General features: G+C 52.7%; 1 protein-coding gene across 11 annotated transcripts in view; it reads right to left on the bottom strand.

The window, feature by feature from the left end:
- The window catches only part of PNPLA7 (patatin like domain 7, lysophospholipase), a 64,013-nt gene that overhangs the window by 14,298 nt on the left and 36,474 nt on the right, over positions 1 to 13,241 (bottom strand). For all 11 annotated transcript variants that reach the window (XR_012124601.1, XR_012124602.1, XR_012124603.1 and 8 more), the window contains 4 exons: positions 11,004 to 11,073; positions 6,518 to 6,667; positions 1,111 to 1,174; positions 773 to 941 (listed from right to left, as the gene is read on the bottom strand). Coding sequence is in view for 8 of the 11 variants with exons in the window: in XM_073220683.1 (XP_073076784.1) it covers positions 773 to 941; positions 1,111 to 1,174; positions 6,518 to 6,667; positions 11,004 to 11,073 (453 nt within the window). In the remaining 3 variants the exon portion in view is untranslated. The remainder of the gene's footprint in view (positions 1 to 772; positions 942 to 1,110; positions 1,175 to 6,517; positions 6,668 to 11,003; positions 11,074 to 13,241) is intronic.

The raw sequence follows: 13,241 nt of genomic DNA, 5'->3' as shown, positions 1-13,241 counted from the left end.
ACCCTCAAAACAAGCAGGGCTGAGTGTTAGAGCTGGGATGGGGAGCCCAGGCCCCACACATGGCAAGGTGACCATGAAAGCCGGACGCACAACGGGGAGACATGTGCAGCGCCAGGCAACCCTGGGGGCACATTCCCCTAGGGCCCCACTGCCTCTCCAGGTGGGTGACCTGAGGGCACCCTTGCACCTGGCTGGTTACAGTCAAATAACTTCCTAGCTGAGAACAGACAGGTGGTGGGCAACTGAACAGCACAAAAACAAATGAAATGTGGATAATTAGCTAAAAAACCTAAGCATTGAGGAAAAAAGGAAGTTTCAAAATGATGTAAATAGAGCACTTTTATACAGAAGTAAGCCCTGTCAACAGTGCCACATACCCACAGCAAAATGTGAAACAAACAGGGACGGAGGTCTGACCTGGCATGAGGCCACCTGGGGTGGGGACACCTGCCCTGCTTCAGGCTCAAACCCCTACTGGTGGCTCCCAAAGCACGGGAAGCAGACACCTGGGCATTAGCTCTCATTATCCGCCCCTTCTCGAGCTCCTGAAATATTTCTTTCACAGGAACAGACAGACACAGACAGGTCTGTGACTCCCCATGGTCAGGACCTAACCAGCCTGTGGCCATGGAAGCCATGCCCACCACTGTGGGCCCATCACGCAGCCACATGCCTACAGAAGCCACACCCTCCGCCTGACCACTCCTGCAAAATCATGCCCACTGCACAGTCGGACCACGCCCAGCCTCGCCCAGCCCTGGGGCCCACTCACCTCGCCCACCGTGGGCTCCTGCTCACCCAGGCCCACGATGAGGATGCAGTCAGCCTGCCGGATGCAGCGCTGGGTCCAGGGCGTGAGGGTGCTGTCTGCCTGGTACAGCACGATGCGGTGCATGTCCTCCTGCTGCCCCAGCCAGCTGGACAGCCGGTACTCATGGACACTGGAAGGCAGAGACACAAGGCATGCAATGTCAGAGCACCGTGGGGGGGACACTGACTGCAGGGGTACAGACACCAGGACATGGGGGGCCACCTCAAAGCTGTGCTTGGACCCACTGAGAGGAGGCAGCTAAGGTCCACCAGGCTGCTTCCCACATGGAGGCCACATACCTGTCCAGGGCAGCAGAACCCAGGCGCTGTTTTATGTTGTCACTTGTCAGCAGCAGGGTGGGGCCTGAAAACACAACCTATTTTTTGGAAAATGTCCTGGCAGCCTACCTCCAAGGACAAGGGGGGCCTGCCTGCCCACAGAAGCAGCCCCAGGGCCAGCAGACAAGAGTGCCCACTCCCGGCCCTAGAGATCTGCTCTTCCTCAAAGCAATGAGAAGTCTCTGACTTCAAAGAAGTGCCTGTTGCCTGAGGTAACCCATCCCTCTGCCCCCAAAGGAGACCCTCTGGGCAGTGGGTCTGCAAGGTGTGGGAGCGGGTGCTCAGCACTCAGAGCTGGGAGGGCCGCACCAGCTCCAGGGCGCAACAGGTAGTCTCCACATTACACAGGAGTGGGGGCCTGTCTGAAGTTTGGTCTCCTTGTCCACACAAGAAATCACATGTCTTCAGCACTGCAGCTGTGCATGTGTTGAGGGGCAAGGAACACAAGTTTGTAATACGCAGATAATTTCCCAGATCCAGAGGAGTGAGGCTGGGCTCTAACATGATAGCATTCACTGGAGCTGAGATGCACATCTTTTCACATTTGTGTCTCTGAAATCAGCACGCATCTTCCATCCACAGTGCCTTAGAGCCACTGTCCACACAGACACTCTGTCAGGGTCTGCACAGCCAGAGGGGCAGTGTCAGAATCTGGGGAGAGGTCACCGGGCTCAGGACAGAAGCCCAGACAGGCAGCACTCAGTGTCAAAGTGCTACCTCCAGACACACTGGACAGCGAGGACTCAGGACCCTGGGCCGAAGAGGCCCATGGGATGCCCTGCTGAAGTGTGGCTGTCTGCTCTGGCCCCTGCACACAGACAGCTCTGGCTGGGGTGAGGTGAGGGGGCCGCACACCTGCTCTGTGGGTCGGGCTGATAGGAGCTACCAGCCTGACAGAGGGAGACCTCTTGGGGCTGGACCATCCCCCATGCCTGACAGCGGGCTCTCCTGGGCATCACCTTTTGGAACCCAAGATACAGTGGGATAGGCAGGCCACGTCTGGCTCAGGAACAGGGAGGAGCCCAGCCCTGAGGCCTTCAGGGGACCCTGTGCTGGGCTCCACCTCCCCAACACCGTGCATCTCCTGCCCTAGAGCCCCTGCTTGGCCTCGGGGGACTCGAGGGGGCCCTCAGGGAAGTGCGAAGCCCCCTGAAGGTGGTGCTCTGGGCTCCCAAGGCACAGGCTGCAGCTCCCATCCCTGGGAGGGGTGTGCGTGAGACCCAGGTGGTGGGTGCAGGGCAGCGAGGAGACACAGGACTGCTCCTGGGCACTCAGTCTCCGGCTCTGTGGGGCCTGGCGGGAGGTGGCATCCAGCCGGCCTGGCCAGTCACTGCGGCCTGCCGCCAAACAGCCTCTTGCCCAAACTCTGGGAAATGAAGGAAACGCAACGACAACTTCGAGCACTAAAGTAAAGTGACTCCCGGCCTTGAATCCTCACTCAGCAAACAGACATGGTCTCCCGACTTCTGACAAAGGCATAGCAGGGGCAATGTTCAGTCTTTCTGAATGAGGGCTCTGGGTCGGCTGAAGGCCCTGTGGATAAAATGAACCTTGACCTTCCCCCTCATGACCAAAATCAATCCAGGGTGAATGGTTAATTTAAAGGAAAGGTGAAACCATTAAGTTTTAGAAGAACATCCCCATGATTTGGGGCAAGGTGAGACTTCTTCAGTAAAATGCAAAGAGTAGCAACAGTAAAGGGGAACAATGATAAATTGGCCTACATAGGAATTAAGAACTTCTGTTTGTCAAAAGACATCATTAGAAGAATAAAAGAACAAGTCACAGGAGTGACAGATACCTGCTACATGTGCATCCAGAAAATGAACTGTATCCTGTACAGAAAGAACTCTACCCATTCACAAGGAAAAGGTGGAAACCTGATAAAAAGGGTGAGTACCCATTTGTGGAGTATAACAACAAAGCAAAACTGAAGGAACAAAACAGCAGCAGACTCACAGACTCCAAGGAGGGACTAGCGGCAACTGAAGGGAAATGTGGGTGGGCAGGGAGGAAGAAGGGTATAGGCAGGTCATGGGGAAGGTGGTCCAGCACGGGGAAGACAAGTAGTGACTCCATAGCATCTCACAACACTCATGGACAGGGACTGCGATGGTGGGGGGAAGAGGACTTGATAACATGGGTGGATGATGAAACCTCAATGTCGTTCATGTGAAACCTTCATAAGATTGCATATCAATGATACTTTAATGAAATAAATAAATAAACAAACAAACAAATAAATAAATAAAGTGCCTGGACAGGCACTTACACAACAGGGTGTTCAGCGGCCAGTAAGGCAATGGGCTCCATCATCACTGTGAAATGCAGACTAAACCACAACGAGACGCCACTGCACAGTCACCAAAATGCACAGAGGAAAGACTCACTGTGCAGAACACAGGTTCTTCTCAGGTGCACAGAACATTCCCCAGGACGGACTGTATGTTAGGCCACAAACTTTAAGAGACTGAAATTCTAAAAAGTATCTGTGCTGATCACAATGGTATGAAATTGAAAATCAGTAACAGTAGGAGAAATGGAAAATTCACAAATATGTGGAAGTTGAACAACAGCCAACTGACCAGTGAGTGGGTAAAGAAACCACAGGGAAGCCAAAAACACTGAGACAGATGCGAATGGAGATGAGAGTCCACAGCCAGGGATGCGGCCTAGACAGAGCTCAGAGGGAGGCCTGCAGCTCCAGGTGTCTCCAGCGAGAGACCACCTCAAATCAACGGCCACACTTCACACCTTGAGTGACTATTAAAAGAGTATCAGGCTAAACCCAGAGCTAACAGAAGGAAGAGACACCATAAAGATCAGAACAGAGATAAATAACACAAAGAACAGAGAAAAATCAACGAAACCAAAAGTTGGTTCTTTTTTTGAGTGAATCAACAAAACTGATAACCTTTCGTTAGATGAATGAAGAAAAAAAGAAGACTCAAAATTACTAAAATCAGAAATGACAATGGGGTATCACTAACTCACAGACATAAAGAGGTGTATGAAAAAGTACTGTGACAATGGGGTGGCCTGGATGAAAGAGACACGTCCCCAGAGACACACAGCCTCCACGACGGATCCAGGAAGAAGGCACGTGAGCAGACCTGTCACCAGGAAGAATATGGGATCTGCAATGATAGTGACGACCCAACGAAGAGAAGCCCTGGATGAGATGGCTGCACTGGCGATTCTGTCAGAGACATTTACACGCCCCCAAAATACTGAAGAGGGCCACTTCCTAACTCATTCCATGGGGCCAGCATTACACTGATACCAAAGCCACTATGAGACCCTGTTGGACAAACACACCATGAGAAAACTGAAGACAAATAGCCTTTATGAACACTGATGCAAAACTCAGCCAAGTCCTAGCTAACTAAACCCAGCAGTACACTCGGAGGAGCACGCTGTGACCAGGTGGGCCTCTCCGTCAGAGTGTACAGACCACACTACCAGAACAAAGGGGAATAGCCCATATGATCATCTCAGTTAAGGCAGAAAAAGCGCTGATAACATTCAGCATCTTTTCATGATAACAACACTCAACAAGCTCTCGGCAGAAAGAGCCGCCTTTAACATATTAAAGGCCACACATAAAAATTGGACAGTGAACACCACACCCAGTGGTGAGCAGCCAGGAGCTCTCCGAGGTCAGGACGAAGACGAGAGCGACTGCTTTCCCCGTGGCTATTCAGCCAGCCCTGGAGGGCCTGGCCACAGCAACCAGGCCAGAGAAAAGAAAAGGCATCGAAATCAGAAGGGAAGAAGCCAAACTGTCAGGCAGAAAAACAGGTATGAGCCAGTGGAGGGAGAATAAGGTCAGTAAAGCCCAGTAAATGGGACTCAAAGAGTTAACTGGGTAAAACCAGAGAGCCAGAAAGGACTCACGGAGCTAATTAATTAATTAGCTGAAGCTCCAAAGGCCAGGAGTGACTTGGAAAGTCAGGATATTCCCCAGAGAGAGAAAAGTATGTTGGCGCAGACCAGTGCATCCCTCAGACCACATCACTGCATCGCCTAGGTGACGCCACTGTAAACTCTGACCTGCTAAAAGCCCCAGCTTATTCTTTAACTCAATCTCATGCTCTTCTTCCTCTTCTTCCAGCCCCGTAATCAAGGAACTTTGTAACCAGGAGAGGAGACAGAGCTGCAAGTGTGAATGAACCTATGTGGACAAAGAATGCTGAGATCCAGGCCAACAGTCACCTAAACAACCCTACTCTTAAGAAAAAGCTTCAAAGGAATTATGACATATGTGAACATCATGCCTTACGCTGACTCTTACCCGAAAGGCCCTATAAAACCTCCGACCCCAAGCCCTTAAATGCGCCTCCTCTCTGAGGCTGCCCACACTCCCCTTTCCTCCTCCCGGTAAACAGCGAGGGGCTGCTGGGGGCTCGGACCTGGGGCCTGCAGGCTCCCGTCGCCTGGGTGGCCCAGAGGGACCTGCAGCTGAAGGGTCGAGCTCCTGGCGGCCTGCCGGGAATCGCCTGCCTTTGTACGTAAGCTCACTCCAGCCGGTGCTCTGCGGCTCCCCCAGATCCTGGGGTGGCAGGGACTCGGTTCCCCCGCCACGCAGATCCGAGCGGACCCTGGCTTCAGGAGCTGGCGGGGATCCTGCCCCGTGCTGAGCAGTAGTGCGGTGAGCGTCCCTTTCCTCCCTCTGCTCTGCCTTCCTCTCTGCCTCATTCAAGCAAACCTGCCTCTGTCTGCCCTGACCGGCCAGCTCCTCCCTGGGAGTGGGCACAAGTAACGCCTTAACTCTGCCCCACCACCGTGCTTCTGCCCTTCAGTTCTTTGCTGCGGCGAGATAAGGACTGAGGAGAGCTAACCCAACCCAACAGGCATGTCACTGTCTGCAGACGACACGAACACACACAGAAAATCCCAAAGACCTTCACCAGCTGTTAGAATTAATAAATGAATTCAACGTCTTGTTCTTGAATCACAAAGTTTAACAGCTGTCAAGAATTTGGAAACACAGCTCAAGCTTCTTGACCCCAGCCGAGGTCTGCCACACAGTCAGCTGGCTCAGCCTGCCACCCCACTGCCAATTGCAAGGCAGCCCCAAGATGGGCCCCCGGCGAGGCGGGTGCATCTCTGTGCCGGGCCCTGAGGCCGAGGCCTCTGGGAGGCTCTAACCTGAGGATCAGCCTGCCTTGCAACACACACAAGCTCCTGGGGACCAGGCCTGCCAGTGGAGACTGCCTGGTGGCGCCTGATGGAAGGGCTGCTTGCTGCGGACAGCCCCCGTCCCCAGTGCCCCCCAGGGCTGAGCTGCACTTCAGAGGAACCATGAGGACCCACAGGAAGGAGAAGGGGTCTGGCCGGACCCCAGGCCACCCTGGGCAGGGCTTACCAATGGCACTGAGGGCGTGCGTGAGCTCCAGGGCGAAGGCAGTGAGGGGCACGTCCTCCGACACAGGCATGGCGGCTACCGTGGAGAGGTTGCTGGCGGGGTTCCCTGAGTCCCACTTGCTGGCTGCGGTATGTAGCCCAAACTGGTGACCTGCAAAGCACAGGGTCATGTGTTGGACTGAGGGGTCAGGCTGCCATGTAGTGGACTGTGAGGGTCTCTGTGTCTCTAGAGAACACCAGGGCACAGGCCAGCAGTCTGGGAGGAGGGGCCCCTGCACTAGGGTCAGCTTCACATCTGAGTGACCGGAGCTTCTCCTGGCCCGCCTTTCCTGCTGCAGTGCCCAACCGTGCTGGGAGCACCCTTGCTCTTGATGCACACCAGGACTTGGTCCCCAGGGGAGTCTGTGGCAAGAGGCCTGGCATACAGAAAGGAACGTGAGGCCCAGAAAAAACAAATGAAAACATTCTGCCAGGTGAGGACCTATTCTTTGAACCCCTCCAAGAGTTTTTGCCCAACTCACTGTAAAAACAGTAAACAATGTGGTATCAACAGATGTTTCTATTGTGTCTTGTCTGCATGGAATTTCCAGATGCTGGGAGGAGACACAGAACACCTGTGGGAAGGTCAGGGCTGGGTCCCAGGGGCAGCAGCACGGCCTCTGAGGGACAGTCACTGTAGCGCAGCCTCCAAGGCTGTGGACTCTCCACCTTCTAGACATAAGCCCAGGACCCTCAGTGCCTCCCTGGGGCCTACACTGTAGGGCACAGCAGAAGACACACAGGCCCACAAGCTCATTAGCCTCTGTCAGGGAGTCCCTGCCAGTTTATTTCCGACAACAGAGTCACTTCTCGGTAAGTGGCATCTCCTGTTTTCAGAGGTGCCAGGGGACAGCCTCACTCCTCCTGTCAGCCACATCCCAGCCAATCTGGTTCCCAGTGGCCTGGGTGCAGAGGGCTCTCTTGCTGGCTCCTTGACCACCCACTCCCAGCCTGCCCCACGCTGCCTGCCTGGCCCAGCCGGCTGGCACATCCTGCCTCCCACACAGGCCCTCTGAGCCCCAGAAGGGCACAGCCAGGCACATGCGCCACCCATACCAGAAAGTCCCAGCTCCTCTGAGTGGGAGTCTGTACCCGACTTGTCCCGCCCCAGGTGAGGAGCACATTTTCTGAGCAGGGGTGTGTGGGCTCCTGCACAGCCTGACCCAGATGCCAGAGGAAGGGATGCAGGGTGGTGGGGAAAGGGGACTGGTGGGTGCTGATGTGTGTGGGGGCAGGGCTGTGAGCCGGCCGCTGGATGCCCTGGCTTCTGGGCCCTTTTCCGTGGGGAATCCCCTTCCTCTCTACCTTTCCAGGGACTGTCCACATCAGACTCCTGCATTGGAGGCAGAGCCAGCAGGAAATTCTATTGCCAGCTTTGTTCGCCTCCTTACCTTTAAGAAAGGCACTTGGGAGAGTGTTAAGAAATGCCAAGAGGGAGATATAGCAGCCATCCCATCTCACCACTGCCACCAGTCACAAGGAGAACCTGGACACAACTCTCAGTAGGTTCAGAGGGGCCCAAGAAGGAGGGTGTCCTGGCTAGGGACCTCCACCCGTGGGAAGACCACTCTACTGCTGCCACAGAAGCAACAAGGCCCCCACTCCCCCCAGGTACAGCTAGGCAGGGCCCAGCCCTCCCTCCCCACGGGTGCCGCCTCCAGGGAGACTTTCTGGGGGCTTGCCGTGCTAAGCAGACACTGACTCTCACCTGCGTGGGGCTCAGACACAGTGCAGTGGAGCCCCCGGCTCTCAATGCCCTATACCAGTGAGTATGTTGGTACCACAACTAGAGACAGGGGCGATCACAGAGAGGGGGGAGATGCGCGAAGGAATTCTCTAGATCTGGTATGAGGTCCTGGGCTCGTCCCAAGCAGCCCATGCATGAGACCAGCCAGAATCACACAGCAGAGCCTCTGAGAACAAAATGTGGCGTGGCAGACCAGAGGCATATGGCGAAGACCTTAAGGATGGTATCAGCGTTCAAACACAGTCCAGGAAAGAGGGCCTGGCCACACTCTGCGAATATAAGCACACTGGCAGTCTGCTAAACCAGAAGACTTAAATGGGAGCCGGACGCTCACAATATTCAAAATACAGGATACTAACCAAAATTACCAGGCTTACCAAGAACCAGGAAAATCTCAACTAGAAAGAGAAAAGATCATTGACAGGAAAAAAATGACATGTCACAGAATTTGGAATTACTTGACAAGGACAGTAAGTAACAGTAACTAGCCAGAAGCAACATCATGAATGGTCTTGAAACAAAGGCAGAATTAAAATGGCTGAACTGAAACACTCTCCAGATGGGCTGATGAGTAGAAGAGCCGACGACCTTGAAGGCAGACGAAGTAAACTATTTGATCTGAACATTCAGAGGCAATACTTTAAAAAATCAAGTGCTCCAGAGGGCTTGGGACAATGACCAAAGGTTTAAGATTTGTGTCACTGTCTTTCTAGAAGAGGGGAAATTGTACAGGGCTTAAAGAATATTTGAAGAAATAGGCTAAAAACCTCCCAAATCTGCTTAAAGATATAAGCCTATAGAATTAAGAAATGAACAATCCCCAAACAGGATAAACACAAAGAAATTCATTCCCAGACACTTCAAAATAAGATTTCTAGAAACTAAAGACAGAGACCAAGTCTTTAGCACAGGCAGAGAGAAATGATGCCCTGCCAGCCTGGGAATCACTCAGATGTCTGGGCCCCTAACAAGAGCTGACGGATGCCAGAAGAACTGACACAGCAGTTTTCAAGTGCTGAAAGAAAAGTATTGTCGCAGCAGAATCCTATATGCAGCAAAAATATCCTTCAGGATGAAGGTGAAGTAGAGACAGTCTCAGATGAAGAAAAATTAAGAGAATTTGTAGCCAGCACACCTGCTCTACAAGGACTATTAAAGGAGCTTCTTCAGACAGAAGAGAAATGACACCAGGAGGAAGGAAGAGCCACAGAAACAGTAAACATCATGGACAATTCTCCTCCTGAGTTTTAAGCATTATGTTTGATGGCTGAAAGCAAAAGTTGTAACAATGTGTGAGGGGTTTTTCAATTATATAGAGGTATTATTTAAGATGATCTTATCCTAAGGAGGAAGAATAAAGTGATCTGAACAGTGATAAGGTTTCTACATTCCAGTTAAAGTGATAAAATACTGGCATTAGAACGCTAGGGTAAGCATGGGTATTGCAATCCCTAAGGCAACTACTGAAAATACAGTATGAAGACATATGCTGGAAACCACAACTGATATATAAAAATGGAATATTCAAAAAGGTTCGAGAGACTCAGAAGATAGGAATTAGAGTATGGAAAAAACCAACACATATTACATTAAATGTAAATGGTCTAAACACAGCTGCCAAGACAGACCACCCTAAGGGATGACAAAATCACAATCCAATTACATGCTTTCCAGAAGAAACCCACTTCAAACATAACCCTACCGGTTGGCTAAAGATGAAATGAAAAAAGATATACCATGTGTTGTACTGTCTCCCCAAAATTCATGTCCACGCAGAACCTTAGAACGTGACTTCACTTGGAAATAGGGCCACTGCAGACTAATTATCTGAGATGCGTTGTGCCGGAATAGGGGGAGTTCCCACCACTCTGCAGCCCCCACAGCACATTTGTCCACACCATTCCTTTAGCGAGCACTCACCTCCACACCACACCCAGGTCACTGCTGTGAGAACACAGATAGAACCCTGCTGGCTTACGAGACACACAGCAAGTGAGAATGTGGGGAAGGGGGGATCAGGAGTTGAGAATGCTGGGGATGGACAGGGGCTGGGGAGGCCATGCTGGGGTGGCAGGCTGGGGTGGGGGCACAGGGCTCTGCTGAGGGGTGCTTCAGGCAGACAGGACAGCAGGCCAGAGCAGTAAGTAGCAAGGGGTCACGTAACAGCAAGGAGGCCGCAAGCAAACACTGCTGACCAGGAGAGGCTCAGCACCATGGCAGTCCCCCAGGACTCAGAAGCCGGTGAGCCTGGAGCTAACAGTGAGTGTGCTGAGGAAAGCACTTTCTCAGTAAGGAGATGAAAAGAATAAAGATGCAAAGACAGAAACACTCCCAAAGCTCTAGAATTGCTTTATCAGCTTTGCTTGCTCAGCACAGGACAGACAATTCCCTAGGAGCTGGTTAAGGTCCGTGCCATCCACATCTTGTCCTTCCCTGCTGCCCAAGCACAGCCAGCTGGCAAACAACAGGAGAGAGCACAGATTTCTCCTTTTCACTTACACTGGAGCTTCTTTCCAACACTGCCCACATCCAGAGAGATTTTGGCAAATTCTTCTGGCACTGCCCAAACCTAAGCACTCCTCACCTCACCTCAGAGGTGCCCAAGGCGGGTGCTCTGGGCCTTTCCTCAGGGCTCTTCCCCACTCCCCCAACTCCAAGCAGGTGGGTAGGGTGCCAGGCCAGGCGCAGCCCTGGGACGCACCTGCTGCAGATCCCTGCTGGAGGCTGCCCAGGATCCTCTCCCCCAGGAGGTGGATCAGCCGAGTCACAACCTGGGGCAGGGGAAGAAGAGAGACCCCAAACCACACACTTTGAGAGCCTAGTCCACTGCATCCACGTTGTCAAAGCTGCTGGACCAGAAGCTGCCCTGGGCTGTGGGCAGTGATGTGGTGGCTGTCTGGTCACTGGAGGAGGGACCTGACTCAGGGCCAAGAGGTCACCCGATTGGAGTCGACTGGCAGGTGTGAAGGGCACAAGCCCTACCTTGCACACGCGCCCTCTCCTCTCACTTGTACCCTGCAGGCAGGCCCGGAGGAGCTTCCGGGAGTGATGGCTCACCACGCTCCCAGGGCCCCCGACCTGGTGGGATATGGGCTGGGTACTACACGGCATCAGGAAGTATTATATGGCTAAATTAATACTAAACTTTTAGAGTCATATACAGAAGTATTTAAGGTTGGAATGTCATATCTGTAATTTACCTTTAAATGCTTTTGTATATAAATAAAATGAACTAAATGTTTTTTAATTGCTAAGACAAGACAACAGAGGACATGTTGTATACACACAGTCCACTACTGTGGCTTTTAGATGTAATACAGGATCATTTTGAAAAAAGAAACTGCTGCCAGCTTCAGTAAATCTAAATTACCCAGGAGAGCAGGCGAAACACTGATGTAGTCGTTTGGACATAGCTCCTGGAGACGAAAGCCAGCTCTCTGCCCGCACTCCGCCTTCCCCACCCTCGGCCCGTGGTGCACCTCCTGGCTGCCCACAGCCCAGAGGTCTGGGGGTGAGCACACGGCGCCGCTCTCCTGAGAGCCCTGGAGCTGCGGGCGCCGGCACCCAGCCCGGCCGGCCAGCCCTCCACCTGCAGGCTGGCTTGAAGATCCTCTCTTGCCCACAGGATGCTGGGGTCAGAGACCCACGGGAGATGCGACTTTGATCAGAGTGATCCAAAACAAGCTAAAAAGCAGTCTGGTTTATATATAACTAATTTGGAGCTAGTTTTAAAAAACATTTTATTATGGAAAATTTCAAACATACGAAAGCACAGAGAAAACACCCCGCTCCCCCCTCCCCAACACCATCATTTATGCGAGTTGATGAAGGGAGCCCCACCGCCACCCCTCCAAGTGGCCCCATCAGAAGGAGGACCTGCTGCTGCTTTGGGTATTTTGCTTCCAGCAGGGGAGGAAGGTTTCCACCTGCCCCAGCAACAGCCCAGCCAATGGCAAACAGTCACAAATCAGCCAATGAGAGGACATGACACGTGGGACTCCGTTTCCTCCAACGGGCTTTCTGCTTAGATCAGCCCCCAGGTTCTCCTTCTCTATAAAGGGGCCTCCTGTGCCCTGTTCTGTGGACTTGTCTGTGGTTTTGCCTCAGCTGCTTGTCACCAATTGCAAGTCTCTGATCTTCCCAAGTAAACCCATTTTGCTGGAAAAATGGCTGATGGTTTATTTTCCAGGTTAGTAAGTCCAACAGCTTCACGTGTTGGCAAGGATGCACAGTACTGGGACCACAAAGGGCACAACCGTCAGAACTCTTAAAAAGCTACACATACGTCTACCCAGTGAGCCAGCAGTTCTACTTTCAGGTAGCTACCAAGAGGAATGCAAAATGTGCCATCAAGACATTTATGCGCCAATGTTTTTCGTAACAGCCTCAACCTATAAATGACCCAAGTGTTCATCAGCGGGGATGGGTGAGCAGTGGTGCGGCAGGATATGCTGCTTGCTCTGCAACAGGGCAGAAACCACCTACTGGTACCCACTGAGCGACAGAAGCTTCACACAAAATCCTACATTCTGTATTATTTCATTTACATCAAATCCAAGAACAGACAGAAAGCCTACAATGGTTGGGTGTGGGAGTGGGGCTGACCAGGAGCAGCCTCACCACAGGGCTGTGTGACCAGCGGCTCCCTGCCGGGGGCGGGGTGGGGGGGGGCCAGGGGCCAGCTCATCAACCCACCGCCACCTCTGAGGTCAGAGGCTCCCATTCCCTCAGCTACACCCTTATTACTTAGAGGCACGGAGGTAAAGAGCAGAAAGGCAGCCAGTCGCTGTCGCAGCAGCAGGACAAACTCCTTCTTTTTGCTGTCTGGATGGACTGCTGGCTGGCCCGAGCCTCTCCAGTGGCAACGTCACCTTTCCCAAGACACACAGTAAGAGGGCCCTGCACAGCCCAAACTGTGCCTGCACCACATCCTGCCCCT

Source organism: Manis javanica, chromosome 2 (genome assembly GCF_040802235.1).
Source record: "Manis javanica isolate MJ-LG chromosome 2, MJ_LKY, whole genome shotgun sequence".
NCBI classification, from domain to species: domain Eukaryota; kingdom Metazoa; phylum Chordata; class Mammalia; order Pholidota; family Manidae; genus Manis; species Manis javanica.
The sequence above is the reverse complement of the archived record's forward strand: the minus strand, read 5'-3'. Positions and strand labels throughout refer to the sequence as shown.